This window comes from Ascidia mentula, chromosome 5 (assembly GCF_947561715.1).
Source record: "Ascidia mentula chromosome 5, kaAscMent1.1, whole genome shotgun sequence".
Classification (NCBI taxonomy): domain Eukaryota; kingdom Metazoa; phylum Chordata; class Ascidiacea; order Phlebobranchia; family Ascidiidae; genus Ascidia; species Ascidia mentula.
The window spans coordinates 19,884,854-19,908,795 of NC_138570.1; the positions used below are offsets into that span (position 1 = coordinate 19,884,854).

A 23,942-nucleotide genomic window follows, 5' to 3' on the forward strand; every position below is an offset into this window, starting at 1 on the left:
TGCAAGCGAACACCACCTGCCTGTAAAAAGAAGTCAATTTAATAATGACAAATTGATTCCAAAAATATTATTAATATAAAGAGTCCAGTTCAATCTTACCTCCTGGTATTAAATTCCTAACTGATCGAAACCTGACCGCACCCAGGGGTTTAAATAACATTGAGTTAAGTGTGTGTGAAGTCGAGAATTTTGTTTTAATAAAGTCGCCTGAAACGTTCGATCAGAGCAAAATATTGTAAATAAAATAAAATCAGAACCGACATGTGAAACTTTCTGCCCCCAGGCTTCCGTGCACATATTGTTACGTCATTTTGTCTGACACGCGACTGCAATTTCGGTCTTTCTGCATTCAGGCAACTTTGAAACGTAAATTCCTATGCAAGCCGTTTGTGACGTTGAAAATGGCCTGAAAGGCTTTTTGATGTTTTCTGTAAAATATTATCTTGAATGTGGATTTGTTCCTTATTAAAAATTACCTGTTTCCATTATTTTTGTTGGTTGTGCTGCAAGCGACGATTTAGAATAAAATTTCTCTTCCAAGTAAAACGTTTGCGCATCACCTCTGTTGCGATGTCTACTCATATTATAGAATGCGTGAAACATTAAATATTCTGTGCATGGATGCGCGTTGAAATCACCTCATGTTTATTCACATATTCATGATGTCATGCAGTACCTGGTACAAGATTAATCTCAGGTTGTTTGGTGGGAGACGAGATTAGAAGATGAAGTAAGCGCTTGGTGCTGCGTGCCCCGACTGCTAAAAGTAGCATCAACTTCACATCATGTGGTTGGGAAGTTACCTGCTGCGTGTTTAGTGGTAATGCAGTTTTTCTATAAAGCCGGGAGTCTTGCAGCTGTTTGTCCGCATTCAGTTGCCTGGGACAGGAAGGTGTCGAGGGACAGGTAAAGAAAAGTGAAAATTGTCATTCAGACAACTTCAAAGAAATTGTCGGTTAACATTGGTATCTCACATTGTAATCTTATTAAGCAACTTCTTAAAGTGTATGTGACACTAAAAAATAAAAATTTTATAATTAAACTAAGAGATGGTCATATCTTTTTTGGCGAAAAAGGTAGGTTGTTAAAGCGACTGGTTTCTGAGATACAGCTGATCAAAGTCGCATTTTTGCAAGTTGCGAACTAAATCGTGTGAAAACAAGATTATTGTTGCGTGACGTCATAGAAGGCGCTTAGGCCGCACGAGTGCTGGCAGCAAGCCTTATGCGTAGGAATGGAAAATATTGTAAAACTGGTTTAATATAGTTTTGCAACAAGTAAACAAGTGCAAAAAACGGATTTTTATGCCGCTGTTTCGACCTGTTAAGTCTTATTTGGTTGCATAATGATAAAACAGTAACTGGGACAGGGTGTTCTTGTTGTTAAAGCATTTATGATCGCTAACGTGATGCATGAACTTTTGAAAAGACGACAGAGACAATTTAGCATTGTTGTTTTGTCCACTCACAGCAAAAGATGCAGGTTACTTGAATTTTGGGGCTGGCAAAGACCGCCGAGAAAAATCGACCAATATAGCTGATTATGCGACACTAACACTGTTATTCTGTCATAGTACCATATTTTGTCTTCCAGTAGCGTTGCCCACGAGTTCGCGTCGTAAACTATTTGATTAATTTGCCACAATCAACCACTAATGTATTTTTCGCAATATAGTTCGTAAAAAAACAAATAATATTGGAATCATCAAATTCAAGTCAACGCAAGGTTGAAGTTGCAAAAATTGTTAACACCCCAATTTCTGCAAGGTTAAAGTTATGGCATCACACGCAAAATGATGTCATTTAATTTCACTGAGCAAAGAAACGCACCATCCCCGTCGTACAGAATAGTGTCGTTGCTGCTATAACCTGTAGTCTTCCGATAATCAGAGGCAAATAAGCATTTGGTTTGTGACGTCACAGTGACATATTTTTGTGTGATGTAAAACCTTGTCCTGACCTTTGAGGTAACGTAATTGGTGGATTCTCCTATGTTTAAACCTATTCGATATCTGCAATATAAGGCGCCTTCTCCTATGTAAACAGCGAAATTGACGCGAGCGAATTGTGTGGCCTCAAATTCGCAACAGCGATAAAGGTTTGCGACTTTTGGTCGCCGCTACTTTTCGTGCAGTTTTCTACATTTTTTAGCTGACGTAGAACCGAAAAACTTTGGATATATGTTTGTTGTAAAAGTACCTTTAGTTTTACGCAAAGTTTCCATGACTGTGTCATATGCACTTGATGTTTATCCCTAAAGTAAGTCGTAACTGCTTGAGGTAACAACGTTACATATCCTCGATAATACAAATCGTGTATGTCGAATGTACAACAGGTTACCTTACATTAGAAATATTGCAAGTTCACAATTATTTGGGCGAATACAAACAACGACGCATGCAGAAAAATCTGGTAACGATATTGTAGTGTTGATATTAGTCATAAGAGGAGGTTTTGTAGATGTTTCAAAACATTTTTGTAAGCATGTGATTTAATGTCACTTTTCTAATTACTTTTAACATTGAATTTTAACATTCTTGTTTTTCCCGTTGTCATAGATACGATTTCGTGCGAGTGGCCCACCTAGTGGCGCTAGTTGCAAGTTAATTGTCATGACGTTTTATAGTTGGCTGACATTTGTAGTATCTTTATGTGTGGAGTTTATTACATCAAGCTGGTTTGTAGGAATGAGTAAATGTCATCAGTAATATTTTGTTGGGGTTATTGTTGTTTTGTGTTGAGAATAATTTCTTTGTCGTTCAGCAATTTGACGATGTTAGGAAAAACATTTAAAATGCAAATTATTTTCCTCTTGTGTTTGTTCCTGCAAACTGTTACAGGTATTTTTTAACGAGATATTACGCGATATCTTTATATGTTATTCACGAATATATTACACGTCATACTTGTGTAGGTGGAGGTTCGTCAACTTGCCGACCATCAGCTTATAGTGGACGCAGTACTGCTTTCGGCATCTCACAATCGTGTTCAAGTTATGGAAGAATTTTATCCACTGGAAATGATGGGGGAATTGCTGCAATACATTTGTACCTCAGAACTCTCGGCAACAACATTTGTTCGGTGAATATGTCCGCTCTGTAGTTCTACTCAACCAACCTTAACTTTGAGTTGTGGGGGGTCTTGTGCTTACGTGAACCAAACTTATCACAACATGTTTCTGAATATTCCTGTTCCTAACTGAAAGATATAAAAATAATTAGCGGGGCGATAAATTCTAACATTTCTGGCTGTTTTCAATTTTTTAAAAGAATTTATTCAGAAATCCGTGGTTTTATCATTTTGTGAAATTGATGTTAAAACGTCCTGAAAGCGAACCATTGAACCAACTCATTCATGCGGAACAACTTACGTCACATACTTTCGAAGCTATCTAAAATAATTCTTTTTTTGTACAATCACAATAATTGTTAACAACATGTTAACTTCCAACTAATGAGGTAATCTGAAAACCTATTCCAAAACAACGGCTTCAAGGCGTGCCAATAGTTTAACAGTCAACAAAATGAACGTAAACCAACTAATAAATTTCGCGCATTTAATGCATTAAGGTATAAAATAGAATCAATTATCGTTCATTGCATATTATGTTATAATTTTACTATAGGTTTACGAAGGAAGCAACACAAACGGTGCCTTGTTAGCAACGTTTACAGGTAATGGAAGTACAACAGGAATTGTGAAATCAGATACCGGTTCCATGTATTTCAGTTGTCCCACGTTGCGAGGCATTTATTTTTCTTCCTTTCCCGGATTTGCATTCATGGAAGGTAAGAAATGTAAAACCAAACAATGTAAGAAACAAGCAGGAAATGTATTTGAATATCATAAATCGATTAAAGTTAAGATGCAACGGCATTCTTTAGTTTTCGTTATCAAATGTTATTATAATCTCCGATTTGCATCACCACAATAGTATGGGTTTTGCTTTGGCCAGCACGGCCGGGTGGCCACGTAACGTTATATGCAATCTACCGCAACCCATCACCTCCCAGTGCGACTGGCTGCGATCCTACTGCAGACGGTGATTCTCCGTGTGGAAATCACCTTTACATGGGCGCCTGACTTTTTAACCTTTAAGGTTTTATCGGTGCCCCTACCATTTATTTCTTTGTATGTTATTTGCTTTGAATAAAGTAAAAATGCAACCGCATTAATTAATTATACAAATGTTTAACCTCGGTTTTGTCGACGAATATTAAACAACGTAAACCGGTCACGCTTCAATGAACCTTTATATTTTGGAAATAGTTAAGTTTTCCATACAAGAAGATATTTGTATTTTTCCTGAAGTTTGGAAATAATCGTTTTGTGAATCACTCAAAGACTTTTTTGGTTTTAAAAAAAACTTTGACCTAACTTTGACACCAAATAAAACTTTAAACAATTGACCCTTTGAAATTTAAACATTTTGTATTTTTTTGGTGAAAACTAAGGTTTGAATTAGTTTGATGTGAAAATAATTCTAAAGCTAGTGATAAAAAATCGCTTGGAAAAAAGTTCGATTGAAACTTAAACTCTAAAAATATTTGGTTAAATTGGAATCCAAGCTGAACTGCGGTGAAACCACTTTCATCTAAAGTCCGGGCAAGACTCGAAAAATCCTGACCTTCAAAATTCCCGGCATCCTCCGTCCTTTTGCTGAACTGTAATAACTTTCCGGTCTGAACCTGTATAGTGGATTAAGCTAAACTTATTCGTCAGCTCGCAACGCGTCAGACTAGCTTCACATATGTGCAGTTGACCACCACTGTATAGCGCAGTTCATATCACAAACGTGTATATTTTTTACTACACCTGGATTCGAACCCAGGATATCCAAAGCACCACGATTAGATTTAAACATACTTTCGTATTTGTGAATACAATTTTAACTAAGGTGACAACAAGTGTTTGATTCAGTTTCCAATACGTAACCATCTTATTTGCCAGCATTTTGCCAAAGATTTGGTCAAACACTGAAACTATACAAACGTTTGATGCAACATACAATTGAAGTAAAAATATACAGTATTTAATACAGTGGTTTCCAACAGGAATTGCCGCGGTACAATCGATTCCAAGTTTATACGATGCTGTGCAGTGATATTATAACACAAATTGTCAACATTTAGTCGTGTTTTGGTTGTAAAAAGTGGACTTGCTCTGTTTCGGCCAAATTTCAGTTTAATTTAATTTCTACAATCTCATGCAAGTACGTGAAATACGAAATGTTTTTTAGTTAACGAACAATCTTGTGATTCGGAGTTGAACGTGGACGATCTTCCAACAACACTTGTTCTTCCAACTTCGAGCGATGGAAACTTGTTACGATACCTGGCTTGTAATTATACTGTGACAAGCCCAGTGAGATGTAATTTCTCAGTATCTGCTTCAGCTGTTCGCAGCAATACGTTTGGCCGCGGTGGAAATGCAGACGGACTCAATGTAAGTTGCATTCTGAAAGTTTTCGTGACTGTCATTATAGAGACGTTGTTGTTATCTTTGATATAAAAACAAACTAAGTTCATATGATCTACTGTACCTTGTTGTTGAATAGATTTTATCCGATGATCCTTCACATCCTGGGGTAATTGTTGGCAGGGATCAAATTATAAAACTTCAAGCCCGAAGAATTAATATTCAAATATTCGTATATAACTCTGGCACTCCACCTCCTTCAATCAACATCAGCTCAGGTTTGTATTAAACCAAGTTCGAGAATAATGTGAAGCAGAAGTAATGAAGTGGATTGAACAAGTTGAGCAACCGATCATATAAAGAGACTTAAACACAAACCGATTACATAATTTAAAAATGCGGACACTGTGTAGTGCACAATGCTTAGTGTGTGTGGATGACGTAGTTATAATGTGTCTGACCATTACATGGCTTTGCCTCCGATATTACGCACTATGTGTTTGCAAACTTTTGCTTTGGTTTTCGATGCAAAGCTAACTCTGAAGGTCAGCTGATTTCATTTATAAAACTTCCAGTAATTAATGTAAACATAATTGTCAGAAAGAATAACTGAGAATATAATTAAGTGAAGCTATTGTGACGAAATAAGGTTCATTGACTTAGGAATATTTTTGCTCCAAAGTCAAAGCAGTTTAAAACCGGAAAGGTGACACTAGAATATTATTTTGTATTCAGATTGCAAGATGTATAACGAAATGGAATGCAACACAAATTCTATCAAGTTAAAGTAAGACTTAAATTTACTAGAATTTGCTAGAGGAATAAATAATTTTTTCATGAATTTGTTACTTAAATTTATCCAAACTAAACCAAAATAATATAAAAATATTATTCATGTTGAGGACATTTAAACACTTATGAAATTCCTGTTGCTGCCAGGCATATTACATTTTAAATTTATAGACTTGTTAACTTCCATTATCACTCAATCTGTTAAATTGGAACGACAACTTTCAACTTTGTTTTAGTCATAAGTTTTGTTGCTTTAAAGAAATTTGTTTTGATAAAACTTCAGTTAAACTAAAAAAATAAACAAGTTATGATGAGTAATCACAATCGCATTCAGATGTCGGTCATCCGAACTTTTCTAAATGAATATAAATATAAACGAAATCTTACACGTGTATTATTTCCTTCTATTATTTTTTTAGGTTAAAAATTGGCGACACATTTTACAACATCAACTTCACAAATCTTATGGTTATTTACACAACTTTTATTCTAGTGTCAGTTCTCATGGGTTAAGTAGATTGGAAGCAAGCGGAAAAGATATTTTGTATATTTCGAATCGTACAATGACAAGTCTTGATTCTCTACCTGGGAGTTGTAAAGCTGCAGCGAAAAATCCTGTTTTCCAATTTGAAGTGGATGCGTGTCCTTCAACTCTGGAGGTAATTATATTTAGTGAATATTGCCCGATGTACATCAGAATTTGTTGAATCTGGCAGTAACTAATCTGGTCCGATATACACTTAACAATAACATGGTTATTACATAGAAAAGTTGGGTTGTTCAGTAGCTGAAAACAAACTACTGTCGCCTCCCTTAGAGCGACCGAGGGGTACGACTGCGTCTCGATGGCAACTCGGCCTCGTAGGCAACTTGCCTTCTCTATCTCAAGGTTACTGTTGGAGTTAAATAACTCCTTTAGACAAGTTTGTTCGTTTTCTAAGCAGTCTCCCGACTAAACACATACATCCACCAAGCTTCAAACCAGTCCAAAGTTGTTTATAAATCCGTTTATTGTCGATAATCCAGTAAAGTAATATAGCACACGGCGCAACAGTTTCTTCAGAAAATGAGCAGTACTATAAACCATAACCAGCAGCCTAGACCCTAACACAGCAACAGTTGAAACACATTGATTGTCAGGCGCTAGTCGCTCTGCTTATGTAGTCAGCGATTGCCAACGTGTTGATACCATATATGGAATTGTTACCCAACTTGAAGTTGCTTAATGATTTAGTCGACCACATCTGTACTATATAGCTTGATTACCTGTTCCCTGGATAGGTTGTTTTATAACTTAACATATTAATCTTTACGGAGATAAGACTATTATTCAAACTAAAATATACTTTACATGTTTTTTCGAAGAAATCCCAAAGCAACGTAAGCATCATGTACCAAGTTCGCAATTACAAATTTACCACTCAAGTTGTGAGACGGACAACTTACAATCCTCTCTGGGAAATATCGTGCTTTATTCCAGGAATGTTAAACAGAGATATCAAAACTGCTTCTGGAGCAATATCAACTAAACTGTACGCATTGAAATATGTTTACTTTTTTAGTTTGATGACATTTATGCTTTTGTTGAAACTTAACAGGAAAGAAAGTTATCTGACTTCACATCGTAGTGTTGGGAATATTACGATCAGATTTGAGTTGTTTAGTGACGAGCAAATGAAAAATCCACTCAGATCAAATTCAATCGTCCAAGTTCCAAACTTTGTTTACGCTAAGGTTGATTCGGCCAGTGGAAGTGGAAACTTTCACACATCTCTAAGGGTATGTTTGTTCAATGATAATTTGAAATAAAAATGTATCAGTATTCTGTGCATGTGCTGGCCATAAGTTAAGTCGTAGAAGTGTGGCCTGAAACACATATATACGTTCACATACGGTAAAAATTTATGCTAAATAAATAAATTCATCAATGAATTTCTCGAAGTCAAGTTTGTGAATAAATTAACTTTTAATACAAAAACTTTGTTGACCATTCTACTCCTTTATTAATAAACTTACGTCATAAGTTATGTAGATGGACTGGGTTAGTGGCTGGCCCTAAAGGCGCTTGTCGTTATTGGCACTGACAATACGTTGTTTATTTATGTATGGTTAAAATAAGATCTATTAGGAATTAGGAATTATTTTTGCATAATTTGTGCTAGGTTTCCTTGTTTAGCCAATGTTTTAATCAAACTCTATTTGTCAGTTAAAATCATGCTGGGTCAGCAACCGGGGTTCTGATGAAGGAGGTTTGAAATATGAACTCATCACGGAAAGGTAAAATGTCGCTGAAAAAAACTTCTAAATACATTCCTGTCAATTATGTTCAAGCGAAATTGATTTAAGAATGCCAGAAAACATCAGCATGAAACTTCACATATTTCCAACCTTACACACTATTTCTCATTTAAATTCAGTGTTTGTTTAATTTGTATTTCATGCCACAATATGAAAGCATTTTATTAGAAATTTGTTCCTGTTAAAATATAAAAAGTTTACAGATAAAATCATGTTATCGCAGTTGCAAAGTCGTCCACGAGATGGAGTCTGAAGATTCAATCGTAATTTTAAGAAACTACCAAAGCACTTACGGATCCTTTAAGTTTCGCTCATTCGTGTGGAACAACGTGTCTGTGAACGAACAATCACTGTACGCTCACTGTTACGTGCAATTATGCGATAATACCAGCGACAATTGTCAACAACCGGTGAGGTTTTATACACAGTAACATATTGGTGTTTTGCACAGATACAAAACTAATTTTACGATACATTTTCGGATTAGTAATTTTGGAAATACATAACAATATAAGATAATACTTTTTCATACGTGTTTCACAGGATTGCTCACAAAGACGTGAACGGCGATCATTGGATGCGGATATAGAAGAGATTTTAACGGTTGGACCATTCTACGTTTCAGCTCCGGATTTGTGTGGAAAGGTGTGGAGCCACAATGTTTAGATACCTCGGTATATTGTCTGACAACTACAAAATTTCTGCATATTTTAGGAAAAAGTTGGATGTTCAGATTTCTGCAATGATGAACTTGGAGTTGTTCAATGTTCTTGTTTTAAAGGCCGCTATCTCGGGAATGACGAAAAAACTTGCATTGGTAAGAATTAAGTTGGGTTGAATATTATCATTTATTATACCTCGTTTTTCATACAGAGATATTTTGAATTCTGGTGATCAATTCTAGTAATAATCATTTATACTCCGCTTACCGAGCAAATTGTGACCATGGTTAACATTTTTCTTATGTTTTAATATATTTGTGTGAGTTAATATTCACCATACTTATCTAACCTTACCTATAGTATGTGCATGTGTGCAGATGTGGAAGAAGCATTGAAATCTGAAGGTTTGCAACACATGAAAGGTGTTTACATATCAGTTGGATTCATCGTTCTCCTGCTTGTTATGGTGCTGGGGTTGGTTGCTTGGTTTATAAGAGGAAGATTCAACGAGAGAACTAATCGTAGATCGTTGCAGTCGAAGACATACATGTACATCATGGTAACATTTCTGCATAGTCTGATTTCGGTGGTGGAGAGCTATATGTTTGTAGAATGTTGATTTCTGCGGTGATTTCAGACTTTGTAGCTGGTTTGCCCTTTATTTTGCTCGCCCTGAATATTGTTCGAATTCTATGTAGTAATTTTTTTTGTAAAATTGAGTAATTGAGGTCTGTCTTTTTTTAGATTAGTTCCCAACTTTCTTGAAGCGTCAACGCATAAAAAACAAAAAAAAATCAGACAACTTCAGCAAATAACTAAACAAAAATACTTTTCAGAAACGAATATTTAAAGTCGCGCATCTCTCTTCGAATTATTGGACCAATCTTTAGTGTTTATTGCTGCATGGAAATTGTAGGGACGTATTGGGGTATCGACCAGCTTGGCAGCCGAAAATCAAGGCTACCTACATAGCTTTATGACGTAAATTCAGGATTAAAAAGTTCAAACAGCCAACAAAGCCTTCTTCGCATCGAAATTTGATTCCTTTACAAGCTTGATTTCCAAAAATACTTTTTTTTTTACTCATTAGTCCAACAGAGTTTGATTGATTTTGTAGATTGATTAATTCTGTTTGCGAAGTCGGGACACCGTACTTCGTTATTGATTTGCAATTTAAGCTGGTTTAGTGCCTTTGAAAAACCTTATTTTGATAACCCAACTCCCATTTTTACATTGTGTGATATTAAACATATATGTCTATGCACGTCTTGTGCCCTAGACAGATCCAAGTATGGAAACTCATTATCACACGATCATCTCAAATCCACCATCCTGTGATCCACTCAACAAAAGATTTCCATCAGAGTTGTGACACTTTCGTGACCGTGCGACGATGTTCAGACAATACAGCGAGCTTCTTCTCATGACCAGGAGTGTTCAAATCCCAAGCTACAACCGCCCCATGTGTGGCAAAAGTTGCTGGATGTAGAATATTTCTACTTTTAACATGGATTTAAATCACAAAACCGTCTTCCAGCGCAATCACTCTACTTGCGTTTCTGTTTTAGTTTGATTTAAACCAAACGCAAGCACGTTGAAGTCGCGCCAGGTTCACAGCCGGACTTATTCCCAAACTACACGTATTATTAGCCCCATCTTGCGGTAGCGTTTGTAATCCCAGATGACGTCCAAAATATTTAAAAGAATTATCGCTCATGAGGGACTACTTCCAAATACTGTTGGTTTATTATTTGGTTCTGCGGAGTTGGACTTGGTTTAGAAGCCACTGCACCACGTCAAGGTATCAACCCTCGCGGTGGGTCTCATCTAAGTCAGTAGAGAGACCCTCGTTCGGCGCAGAACCACAACCGAAATGAGGAAAACAGACTGGCGCGGATTGGGCGTCATTTGTTGGTGGGTATTCAAATCCCACGAAATAAAGTCTGCAAAAAAAAGAAGTCGTTAATTTTTAGGTAAATTGATGAAAAATGCAACAGATTCTTTAAATATAATACATGAACATGTATCCGTCCATTTAAACCAACTGCATCCTGATAACCTGCCAGCCTGTCATAGAGTATATCCATTATATGAACGGAGAGCAACGCGCCAATGGACATTCCCACATTTTTTCCCGGCTACGATGGATGGCAGAGTGTGACTGAAGCTTCGACACAAACAGTTTATAAACCGCTGTTACCAGCATAGAACTAGTGGTTGTGTGCTGATGGTGAGGACAACAATTATAAAGCGGTGACACCACACGGTTGGCATCTGTTACAATATTCGATACTTGGTTGTAAACTGCTTGTAACGAAGATCGCACTCTGGGCACAGGCGAGCACCAGGTTAGGCGGTGAGTAGTTTTTTACCATGTGTGTCCGGGCAAGGTGCATTACAGATCCAAGTGAAATATTATGCTTGGAATGTTACCTTGTGATTTTACATGGGTCGAACAACAACATAGACGCAAGTACCTTTCAGCTATCACGCCGACCAATGCCGAACTAACGATATTACAGTGTACAGCACTGACTCATGCGTATGCTACGAGCAAACATGTTTAGCGCATCGCTCACTCCATACCATGACATAAACATCGTTTGCCAAATAATTGATTTTACACCGAGTAGAATGTTAATATCCCTCGGTAGGATATTTTTCAGCAGGCTCCACACTAACTTGTTGTCTACTAAGAATACATCGAACTCAAAATTACATGATTGCGGTGTCACGTTTATGCCTTAACCACAGTGTACTATGGACTAATACAATGACTTACCAACCATTTGGTAGACATTGACCCCTTTAAAAATCATGGGGTTAAATGTAGAAATGATTGTGAAATAACTTCAGGAAAGACAAAGAAACAAACAACCAAAATATGTTACAGAGAATTCTTACCATCAACGAGCATTACCAGTTCATCTGTGGTGGAGTTGTCTGACGTTGGTTTATTTTGTATTTGAAAAACCAAACATACGTTAATGTTGGTTCATATTCTGTTGGCTTGTTTCGAGAGATGCATTGCGCAACATCTTTTTCAACGCGTATGACGTATTATTGCGTCGACACATACTTTTCAGGCAATGTCCAATGGCGTATATCTACCCCCAACACTTCAAAACTGTCGCCAGAACCTTAATCCAGACAAAGTACGTTTTGCGTGCAGTGATGCGTGACGAGTGAAGAAAAAAGTTTTGTGATGACCACGTGATCGGTGGGTTGCTATAACAACAGTTGGCCTACCCAAAGCACATGTATTTTTTATCGAACCAAGATAATGATGAACAAAGTACAATATGTTGTTGAGGCCTTACAGTAGACAGGACAATGTAGGCAAGCGCAATACTTGAAACAATGAAAACATGCGCACACAAAGCACTTGATTGTGTAATCGCGAGTCGCACTGAAAGAATATTTTGTACGATTGTAAGGTACAACATACTATTTGAATTAATAAATCAAGCACTCAGTCTAAGGTGAGATTCTTGAGCATGTACGTTATCATGTCCTAAATAACAAACAACCTTGGTTGGAATTTGTATTTGTTGATGTCTTTGAAAAGGTCGGACTACGAACAATGCTGTGTAAATATCTCAAACCGCTACTGCGTAAAACAGCAAAGTTATCTACGTATTTGATAATTTCCCAACAATATATTGCCAATCTTTCCGCCGTCGACTCACTCGCTTTGTCCGCAGTGAGATTGTGACGCAACAAATATCAGCTGCCCAGCCAAGCGGAACCCACAGTATTTCCCCTCTCAGAGCTCAACGAAAATGCGGAACTAAATTCACAGCCGTTGACTTGGGCAGAATTTATGAGGAAACTGTTACTTTGTGAAAGCGGATTCCTTTATTCGTTCTCCAGTGAAGATTGCAGTAAGCAAACCTTTATCACAAACAAGTTCAAAAGATGTTCTCCAAGCATGATTTTAGGAAATAGGCAAGGTTTGCGCGAGATTTTATCGACGAAAGTGTGTTGCGTTTATGCATATGGCTTGGTGGCAACTAAAAGAGCGGCTTGCGACGGTCGGGTTGGAGTGAGTTATCGTCGAATTTAGCATAGGGTCCTCGACTGAATTGTTTAAAGTATAATTTCATTCGACAGTAGGTGGTTTTGTATAGGATTGTTGTTTCAAAAGAACAGCTTGGGCCAACGTTTCTGCAAGGTTTTATCGGCGAAAGTGTACATCGGACCACCCTTAAACCGTGTTTACAATACAGCAGCGGCTTAATGTGCTTTAGACAAGTTTAATATTTTTGGAAAGCTTGATTTTAGTGCTTTCGTTTGGTTGGAAATTGATAGCGGGGTAAATTTTTGAGGAACAAATTTTTTTTTCCAATCAGCTTCCCTCTGGTCCAATGCCAATCTTTCCGCCGTCGACTCACTTGCTTTGTCCGCAGTAAGATTGTGACGCAACAAATATCAGCTGCCCAGCCGAGCGGAACCCACATTATTTCCTCTCTCAGCGCTCAACGAAAATGCGGAACTAAATTCACAGCCGTTGACTTGGGCAGAATTTATGAGGAAACTGTTACTTTGTGAAAGCGGATTCCTTTATTCGTTCTCCAGTGAAGATTTCAGCAAGCAAACCTTTATCACAAACAAGTTTAAAAGATGTTCTCCAAGCATGATTTTAAGAAATAGCCCGAGTTGAAATTTGAGCCACAATGCTGAAAAAAAACGCGTAGAAGTTTGTTTGTTGTGATCTGGGCCCACATCAGTTATACATAGTTTGAGGCAGTGATTACTTTATATTGTGACGTAATAAGTAAGGCGTGGTACTACACTTTGACATGCTTGGTTACTCACTGGTGAATCCATACAACTGCCAGATTGGAAAGTTTGCAAACTGCGCGGAGGATTTTTTTCTGTTGGTGGTGATTGCGCGGATTGTGCGCGGACTAGCGATTTTTTTGCGCGGATTGTAGTAGATTTTTTTGTTGTTTAGTGCACTGTGCCTTTAGTAACAAGCCTATTTTCCCTTTGACAAAAAACACTGGAATAATGTATTTTTAAGAACCGATTCATAATACTTTAAAGTTATTAGCGTTTACTTGGATAAAATTGCACTTTTTACAGATGATTATATCCGCTTTTTAAGCGGCTGTCTGGTACAATGACTTGGCGTAGTTGCCACGGGTGGCGAAAGCTAGTCTGGAGGGTTGCGAGTTGGAATCCCATGGTACCTTTTTTTCTCCAGGAACTTATTAATGTTTAATTGGTGTTCTTCTTTCTGGCACGGAGCTACAACGCATTTAACCTAACAAAACCATTTGCCACAAACAACTGTGAAGCAAAAACAAGTGATTCAAAACGTTTTAACTTTATTTACGCTTGATTTGTAACTTGCCAGTTGCCATCACGAAAATTTATGCAAGAAAGGGAAACTTTGGTTCCTAATTTTTTTGTCGTGTAACCACTTTAGAAGCAGCGCCATGCCTATGTTTACTCCGACGACCTTTCGATACGGGGATGAGTGCCATCCCATGTTTCTTGCTGCCTTTAACATAAAGTTTGGCCATCTCGTATAACGCCTCGTCACACTGGATTGCATGGGGCATAGAACAATCAACGATTGTTCTGTTTTTGAGAACTTTTTTCCATTACTCGTAGAATGACTCGGCAACTGTTTCAGTGCCTGTTTTTGCATACATAATATGAAAAACCAAGCAAAATTCCTGACCAATTTTCGCGTATAGCTCGGGGTCGATGTACCTATATGGCGCGGATAAAATTTCTTTCGTTAAATAAGGCAGCATTAAACGATCTTCCATCACCGAAAGAAACTTTGGTGAACGTTTTAGAAAAGAAGGAAAACTCAAGAAACCGAGTTGTAGAAACATCAATTTTAGAAAATGGCTCTTAGCTTGGGTCGCAATCTTCCGTCTTAATGTGATCAAACATTACGGCAAAGTGAGTTTGAAACATAGGCTAATCCCCAAACTACATTAAGGTTGACTGTAACCTCCTATATATGCGCGCAGAAAACTCGGCCCAAGAATTCAAAAACGCATGTTTTTCCAAAAAAAAATCAAATGGATTTCCAAATTTGACGAATGTGCGTAATTTCGCCATTATAAAATACAGATGGCAAATATTGCATTCACCCCGCTCGACCTTGTCCTTTTTTCGTTGTTCGTGATTTTCGAGAGAAGGAGAGAAAAAAATCAACGCTCAGGTCAGTGAAGCATATCCAAAGAGCCTTCAAACCGAACATTGGCACAGAACAGTTGGGGTCTTGGGGAAAAGTCATCAGTGTTGCAAGACTTGGAGCGATTTGTGCGCGGATTAATAATTTTTGCGCGGATTGCTAGTAAAATCACGAAAATTGCGCGGATTTTTGACCGATTTTGAAAATTCTGCGCGGAGGATAAATCCTCCGCGCACGACATATTTTCCAATCTGGTACAACTGAAGCAATTTCTCACTCAAAAGCGTAAACTGTTTGGAATGTAAACAATACACAGACGGTGGTTGTGACGTAAGTGGCGAACTGCCTTTGTTTGCTGAAGGTTTCTCACTCGCAAAACTGTGACTTGTTGGTCTTGGAGGGATCAGCCCAGCTAAGTAAAAAAAGTCAAGGTTGCTTTCGTCATCTATACAGAAGTTAAATCGCTTGCTTAAGCTGTGCTTTCGTATAGCAAGAAAGCGCCATTTGTTAAAAGCATGGGGTTCGCGTTGGCAACGTGTTCGATTCGCGTGTTGCTCTGTAGCGTTCAAGGGCGCAAGGTGGGTATGGTCACTATTTGTCCAATTAAAGAAGGTTCGCGTTTTGTTAGAAGGCTAAATTTGATTTTATTCGATAGCAGGAGTGTGTAAGGTTGTTGGTTAAAAATGCAGCGGCATACGTTTGTGCAAGGTTTTATGGCCGAAATGTGTTCGTGGTGTGCGGAAAACATGGGAAAATAAGTGTGGTATGGTTTTTGTTTTGCAAGTTTGACAATGTTCGCGTTTTTTAGAAGGCCAAATTTGGTTTTATTTAATAGAATTAAGGCGGGAGAATATTTGTTTTGAAGGATTTCAGCGGCAAACGTCGTTGCTTAGAGTTATGTCATAATACGCATATAATATTCATAAACGATTATTAATATGTTTTTTTTTTCATAGTTTTGATATCGTTAGAAAGGTCAGCCTATGGACTCAAGCTGCTACCTCGTAGGCGGCCGAGTAACCCGCGTTCAAAGTAACTAACATCCCTCTTGGTAACAATTACAACAATAATAAATGCAGAATGAGACAAAATATCGTCTTAACCACGAATAGAAGCCTTGATTATTTACCACTTGCGTTATGTGGGTTCAAGCAAATCTTCAAATAAGAGAGAACTCGCAGTTAACATCGGTCCATTGAAAGCAATTAAATTCGCACTGGATTTGAACGAGTGGTGCTTCGATATCCGTGCGCAAAAACAGTTAAAAAAGATACGTCATCATATAAAAGTGTTAGCCATCGAAAATTATATGTGGTGCGAGACGCTACACGTCCGAAAATCCTGGTTTACTTCACCTTAAAGTTGCTTGTAAACTGGAGCGCAGATTAATTTCTTTGTCAGCTATGACGTCAAACGTTAGAGCCCGCGTTCAGTTTCTCCATTACGAGTCTTCATTAAACAAATCGTAAACCAGCTTAAGCCAAAGGCCAGGTCCGCCATGGAACAACATGTTTGTGTCACGTTTACTCCAGACATACCAGGATCATATTCGAAAATTCAAATGTATTGAAGCATGAATTGTGAGCATGGGAATGGGTCTGAACCATATTGCAAGTAGAAAACATAGTAGATATTAGTAGCCAGGATAACCAGAGCAGAAATTAATTTGGGATATAAGGATCCTATTCCAATTCGTTTTCAGCCAAATTGTCTGAAATTTGGCTGCAATTTAACACAAATTTAAATTCTGAAAAAAAGGGCCAGACCCTTATTCCAAAAATTTTTGTGTTTTCTATTTTTTATATGTCTCAGCCCAATTATTTTATTCTCTTAATTTTAGTAAATCTGTTTTGGTGAAAGCACACAAGATTGCTAAAACCCTGATTAAAGACCAATTTAATTATTCAACTGTTCTAAACAGACCACAACACCCGAATTTTTTAAATGTTTGCTCAATAGTGCCAAAAAGCGGTAGCGTCCACAGTCGCCTACGCAACGATAACTGGGTTGCAGAGGTCACAATGTCACAAGCAGGGTGAAAGGATTGTGCTGGAGTACCAACGAAATATCTTTGTGTTTTATTTACATAAATAAGTTTATGCAGACTTTCTTTGGTTTCAAAGAGTTGCAAGATTAATCTGTACTGAGGTTTCGTTTTGTAGTTTAAGCTTGGATTAAAGAAATGATTTCTGTGAGCTGCATTTATGTTTATTTACAGTGAAAAGGTTTCAAAAATTGTGCCAAGTTGCTGCATTTGTTTTCGAAAGAGGGACATTGCCGACAAACATCATGACGGAGTCAGAAAGCAAGAGAATAAGAATGACTACAACAATTTCAGAATCTGGTTCGAAAGTTGTCCAACAGAAAGCAGGTCTAATGTGTTATTCTCTCCTTTATTACATAAAACTGAGTGGAAAGTTACTAAAATCAATTATGCCTCATACTAAACCTTAGCTTTATTGGGAATGTATCATGCATAGTGACTTTTTAATTAAAGTAGCCTAACTAAAATGAAATTTTTATTTTTAGGCAAGTAATGTAGAAATGATATTTCAGGCACTAACAAGATATAAACTTTGAATCAGATTCCACACAGCAAATATCAGCACCGGGAGCAACCATAACTGGTAGCATTGCTGCAGTTCAGGGCAATGTCAATCAACCAATAATAATAAACCACTACAATACTCCAGGTATATTTGTCAACTGATCAATGCACTGTAAACTAATGCAACATTAAATGGTACATTCTGTTTATGTTCACATTTAATTTTTGCAATGAAACTTTTTAACCTTTGCACCAACCAACCGTTTCATTTTATACAAAGCCGATATTATACCCTTAAAGTCAGATTAGTGTGAATTTTTGCAGGTCCATCAAACGAAGGTGAACAAGCAGATGAAAGTAAGCTGTTTCATCCTCTTTACTGCATTTAAAACATTTACCTCGATAATGTCTGACAATAATGCCCGAATGCTTCCATATGATAATGTCTAGTGAGCCATAATTACTTGTCTCTAGTTATATTTCTGTCTGCAGACAAAAAGCAGCGAGAAGCCATTCAAATCATCAAACATGAACAGGACAAAATTAAGTCTGTCACACCTCTTTCTGGTTTAAATGAAGAAGGAATCCCAGATGTTTGTCCACAGCTGGAGAAACGTGATTTCTACCAAGGTATTGATACCAAGAAAGGTGAAGAGTTTGTGCCATCAACAATAAGGTACAATGAAAATAAAGTTAAAGGAGAGCGTATAACTTTTGATGAGCTGCTTTCCACAATCGAAAGTGGTGATCAGTTTCTTGCCATTATTGGCGCAGCTGGTGCAGGGAAATCCACTTTGTCCAAGAAACTTTTGAGAAAAAACAAAGATGGGTATTTGGTGTTACACCTAAGTTTCATGAATTTAGATTATGGAGATAAAAAACTCACACTTCAAGAACTCCTACTTAATAGGCAGTTTCCAGATGTTGATCCAACTGTCCTTGATGCTGCATTTAAATGGATGAAACAAAACCAAGAAAAATGTGTTTTGGTATTTGATGGTCTGGACCAGGCAACATGGTCATTAGAAAATATGAAGCGAATTAATACAGATTATAAAACTCGGTTCACAGTTCAACAGCTTGTTGCTAATCTCTGCAGCAAAACCCTGTTCAAAAAATCATCATTGATCTTTACATCACGTCCTCATTCACTGCTTTCCATTCCTGTGGGACTTCGTCCAAAACCCACTATATATATCCGTGACCTTACTACAGAAAACACGAAGAAGCTATTTGATTTCTATGCTGGAGAAAAGGCAAACGAACTGTGGGAAAAACTTAAAGAAACTCCAGAAATGCTAGACTTTTGTCACAATCCATTACTTTTGCAGTTTGCTGTGTACGCTGGTTTGTTTGGTGACAAAAACTGTTTTGGCACAATTACAAGCTTATTTGATGTTGTTTTGCAACAACTCGATGCATCCGAGCATGCTAAGGGTAGTATACACTTTTTGAGAGAAGCACTTGGCAGAATGGCATATAATGGAATGACTCGTAAAACTGTTGTATTTACCCACCAAGAACTCTCAAATGTGGGCCTGGAGTATCTTAAAGTACAAGATGTTATAATAAAACTACCAAAATTTTCGTGGTTTTCAGAAAGAAAAGCTTTCGATGTTGCAGCTTCTTGTTTTTTCTTTGTTCACCAAATGATTCAGGAATTTTCTGCTGCTTCGTACATTTCCTTGTTCATGCCAGATGAAGACTTCGACAAATTCCTTGATACATTGGTTGGAGAAGAACACTGGAACATGACGCGACGATTTGTTTGTGGCCTCTTGCTTGGAAAGGAAAGTTGTAAGTACATTCCTTAATGTGTATATTTTGTGTCATAAGGTTTGCAGGCTTGGCACCCCACGCATTGCTGCCTGGCTGGATCAGCCACTTTTTCCTGACAAGTCGGAGCAAAATTTGAAAAATCAAGCTCCCGGTGAGGTTTGAACTCACGACCCTGGGCTGACCAGGCCCAACGTTCTACCAACTGAGCTATATGAGCTCAGTGGTTTCACGGGGTATATTGTGGCGAAGGGACACTGGTGCGCAAGCGCACAACTTGCCAGGCAACCTTCACATACACGTAGGGGATCTCTACCACCGTATCAGATAACGCAGTAATATTTCATGCAATGGCATGGTCGCCCAACTGCACAGTTCCTTGCTTGGCGATACTGCCAATCATGCCATTGCATGAAATATTAGTGGTATAGATCTCCTGTAGCTCAGTTGGTAGAGCGTTGGTTGGCCCATGGTCATGAGTTCAAACCTCACCTGATTTTTCAAATCTTGCTCCGACTTGTCAGGAAAAAGTGGCTGATCCAGCTAGGCTGCAATGCCTGGGCTGCCAAGCCTGAAAACACAATATTCGCGATACGTTAGCTGTGATCGCCAAGCAAGGACCTGCGCAGTGGGGCGATCATGCCATTGCATGAAATGTTACTGCGTTTTGTGTCATAATTTCTTTTTTGCTGACAGCTTCAAGAAGTGACCATACTAAAACCAACTTGGAGCCTGGATGTGCTACTAGTTCCGCTAGCAAGATGACATTCCCCAGCATTCCACAAAAAGGTTTTGTTGCATTTGATGTTGCCAGTTAAGCTGTTAAGGTCAAGTAACTGAAAATATTTCAAAAACTTGCAAAACTGGACCAAAACTAAATGCCAACGTAACTTCAATGTGAGTCTAGCAGGCTACAAGTTGGAGTAAACCAATCAAATCTGCTTTTTGTTATTCGCATGTATTGGTCATTGCCTTGCCTTCATAACATTACAAAAATACGCAGTCGCGTATGCTATTTGAATTGACATATTTATACTCAACAATTTCACAGCACTGCGGTTAGTTTTGCACTGCGTTTTTTAACACAGCACATGGTAACGCAAAGCTTCTACAAATAATGGCTGTGTTTGTAAAAATATATATGAGTGCAAACAATTCGTCCAACCAAATGCAATTTTACAATTTCCATCGCAAATGTTGGTATTTCCTGTTTTCCAGACAAAAGTGCGAAATTATTGGATGCGCTTTCAAGATGTCTCCAATCTCGACCCAGGGGATACGATCTACTGAGTAAGTAAATGATATGAATGCCAACAGTTTAATGCGTGTTTGTAAACATTACATTTATTTATGTAACAATGGGTGGGTTTGTTACGTCACACAACCATTGTTTGAACCGAACACTCAGTGCAGTTTTTTTCAGTTGTTAAAAAATCTTGTAAAGGAAGGTCGTGTTTATTTCTGTCCTAATATTTTGTGATAATTTAAACGTTTTATATTGGATTGATTTGTTGGTTCTTGTGTTGATTAAATCCGACTTAAACGTGGGGAATTCTGTGCAAGAATAAAGTAAGTTTTATTTTAAGTGATTTTATTTAAACTGGAAACCAGACATCTGCTTTTTTAATAAACTTTCCTGTTTTGTTTCAGATTTATTTCTGGATTTTAAGGAAATCGAAAAATGCCATCTAGAAAAACTCGCCAGGTTTTGTGCTCCGGAGTTGAATTTTACCGGAACCGAACTTCACTCAATCGTTCAGGTTTTGTCGGAATTTTTACCAAAAGTTACAAGAAACGATTTGGAGCTGGAGATGTGGAGTTGCGACCTGAACTCCGAAGATTTAACGATTATTTGTGAAGCAATAAAAAGAATGAAATACAGGGTTTGTTCGGTTTTTGTTTATTTTCTGAATAAGTTTTTATTTGAATAAAAGCATTTTTTACCAAAGTTTTCGATTTTAAGAAAAATGACATAAAATATTTTTATTGTAGTTTAGGGAATAATTTTGTTTGTGTATTTTTTACTCTTTTCCAGTTTTAATATTTGTTTATTCCTGGTTTAAAGAACATCAAAACATTTCCTACAAACAATATTTATATTTTAAATAGTTGGAATTTCTCGACCTGGGTTTCAGCGACTTTCATCGAAGAGAAGATGGGGAAAAAATTTGTGGGATTTTACCGAAGGTTGGGAGGTTGGATCTGGATTGGTGCAAATTGGATCCGGATTCGATTAAGATGGTGGAGGACGCACTTGGGAATATGGAAGATCCTGTGAGGATTTAATTTAAAAGATTTATTTGTAAATTTTATTAAAATCAAAACTTTTGTGACTTTTCAGCCGAAAGTTCGGGGTTTGGATGATTCTGACTCCAGTGGTTCGGATTTGAGTTATACTGACTCCAGTGGTTCGGATTTGAGTTATACTGACTCCAGTGGTTCGGATTGATGCAGAAGCTCAACACAAAAACTACCTCATGTTCCTCATAATTATTTGTGTTTTCGTGATTCCTCAAAAATAAATAAGTTTAACAAAAACAAAACTTCCGCCATTTTTTTTTCTTCCGCAGCAGTCACCAAGACCGAAACTTTAACGATGCCGGTAGGGTTTTTTAAACAAATAGAAATAAAATTAGGATTGAACACCGGGCTGATTTGTTTGGCAATTAAAATACGTGCAGTTTTAAAAACAAAGATTTACACTTTTGATTTAAAGATTTAATATTTTAGTTAATATCTGTTTGTAAGTTTAGCACGTTACGACCAACCAATAGATGCGCGAATTTGATAAGTTTTCCAACTTCTGTCATTTCGTCAAAATTGTTTTTTTAAAACCAAATTAAATATCATTTTCAAATAAACACAAATTGAAAAGATATCACAAAATCAAGACAGCTTATGACAAGCAACGAATTAACAATTGGGAAAACGTGATTCAGGCTTGGAAAGAGTAATTTAACGTATCCTTTGTAATTTAGTTCACTGGAATCGCTGCTAGGGCAATAAAGGAGTCTGGGCCTAGGCTACTTTTTCCGGTAGATACTCTAACACGTCACGAACGGACGATTGGGATTTCCCTGGCTCTTGCGTAGCTTCTTGAACTTGCGTTTTCAAGTAATAGTACAACTCTACTATTAGGTTCATTATAGCACAAACCTTATTACGTAAAGAGCGTCATGTTTTTTTGCGGGATTTGTTTGAAGGCCGTGAATTTCGACACTATAGGACATGTGTACCATTGTCTATCAGCACGTGGTGAACGAAACGTTTCGTTTATGTAAGATGTTTTCTTGTTTTCAAAATACCTCTGTGCAATGCCTTCATAATTATTTTAGTCCGGAAAGAATGATATTTCCAACAAACATGTCCAAAGCGCTGGTTTAACCATGCCACGCGTGAACCAAGGAAATCGACCATTCGTGAGGTGATTAGAGTATTGTCGCCGCACAATACATGTATATACTAAAAAAGGCCCAAAGCGTATATAACTATCTTATGACCGAGAGTTAAAACCAAAGTCATTGTAATCACGCGTTCAACGCATGTCCGAGTTGTGATGTCCAATAAAACGACATGGTAAAAAAAGAAGAACCAATTTCCGGTTTAGGTCAATTCCTGATCGGACAATTTAATAGCAAAAACTTGCCGAGCTGGTGGCAGGTGAAAAAATTGTAGCCGGTAGAAGCAGCCACATTATAGTTGTGTTATAAACCATGTAATTTGGGAAATAAAGCCATATAGGTAACTTAGGCAACAAAACTAACTGCGTAAATCAAGTAAAAATAATTATAGGCATTTCTTTGGCAAATAATAAATAAGGTTAATTTAAACACAAGTACTTCTTTCGCAAATGATAAATAAAGCTTAAATAAACATAACTACTTTTAGTTATTCGGAAAACAAAGTCAATCTAAACATAAACAACCTATTTAGGGCACTTAGATAATCAAGCTATATAAATAACTGAAGTAATCGACCAACTTCAAGTTGCATTAAAGTTGCGCAACAACTCCAAATAAGGTATCAATACGTGTGGCCAACCGTAGACTACATAAGCAGAGCGCCTGCCAAATCAGTGTGTTTTAACTGTTGCTGTGTAAGGGTCTAGGCTGTTGGTTCTGCTTTAGTACTCTCCATGTTTTGAAGAAACTTCTGTGCTGTGTTGTATTATATTACTGGATTATAAACAATAAACGGATTTATGAACAACTCTGAACTGGTTTGAAGCTTGGTGGATGTGTGTTTAGTCGAAGTTAGACTACTTAGAAGACGCACAGACTTGTGTAAAG

The 23,942-nt window shown here is 37.4% G+C and overlaps 1 protein-coding gene across 1 annotated transcript; it reads left to right on the forward strand.

Annotated features, from left to right (window-relative positions):
* The first annotated feature begins 12,344 nt into the window (after window positions 1-12,344).
* Window positions 12,345-22,163, forward strand: LOC145902682 (protein NLRC3-like). The gene is made up of 10 exons (XM_082990756.1): window positions 12,345-12,389; window positions 17,548-17,700; window positions 17,915-18,022; window positions 18,202-18,234; window positions 18,370-19,674; window positions 20,350-20,442; window positions 20,872-20,943; window positions 21,304-21,536; window positions 21,763-21,927; window positions 21,995-22,163. Exons 2-10 carry the CDS (start codon window positions 17,619-17,621, stop codon window positions 22,100-22,102), a joined length of 2,199 nt encoding a protein of 732 aa, XP_082846882.1. The 5' UTR covers window positions 12,345-12,389; window positions 17,548-17,618; the 3' UTR covers window positions 22,103-22,163.
* Window positions 22,164-23,942: the final 1,779 nt, after the last annotated feature.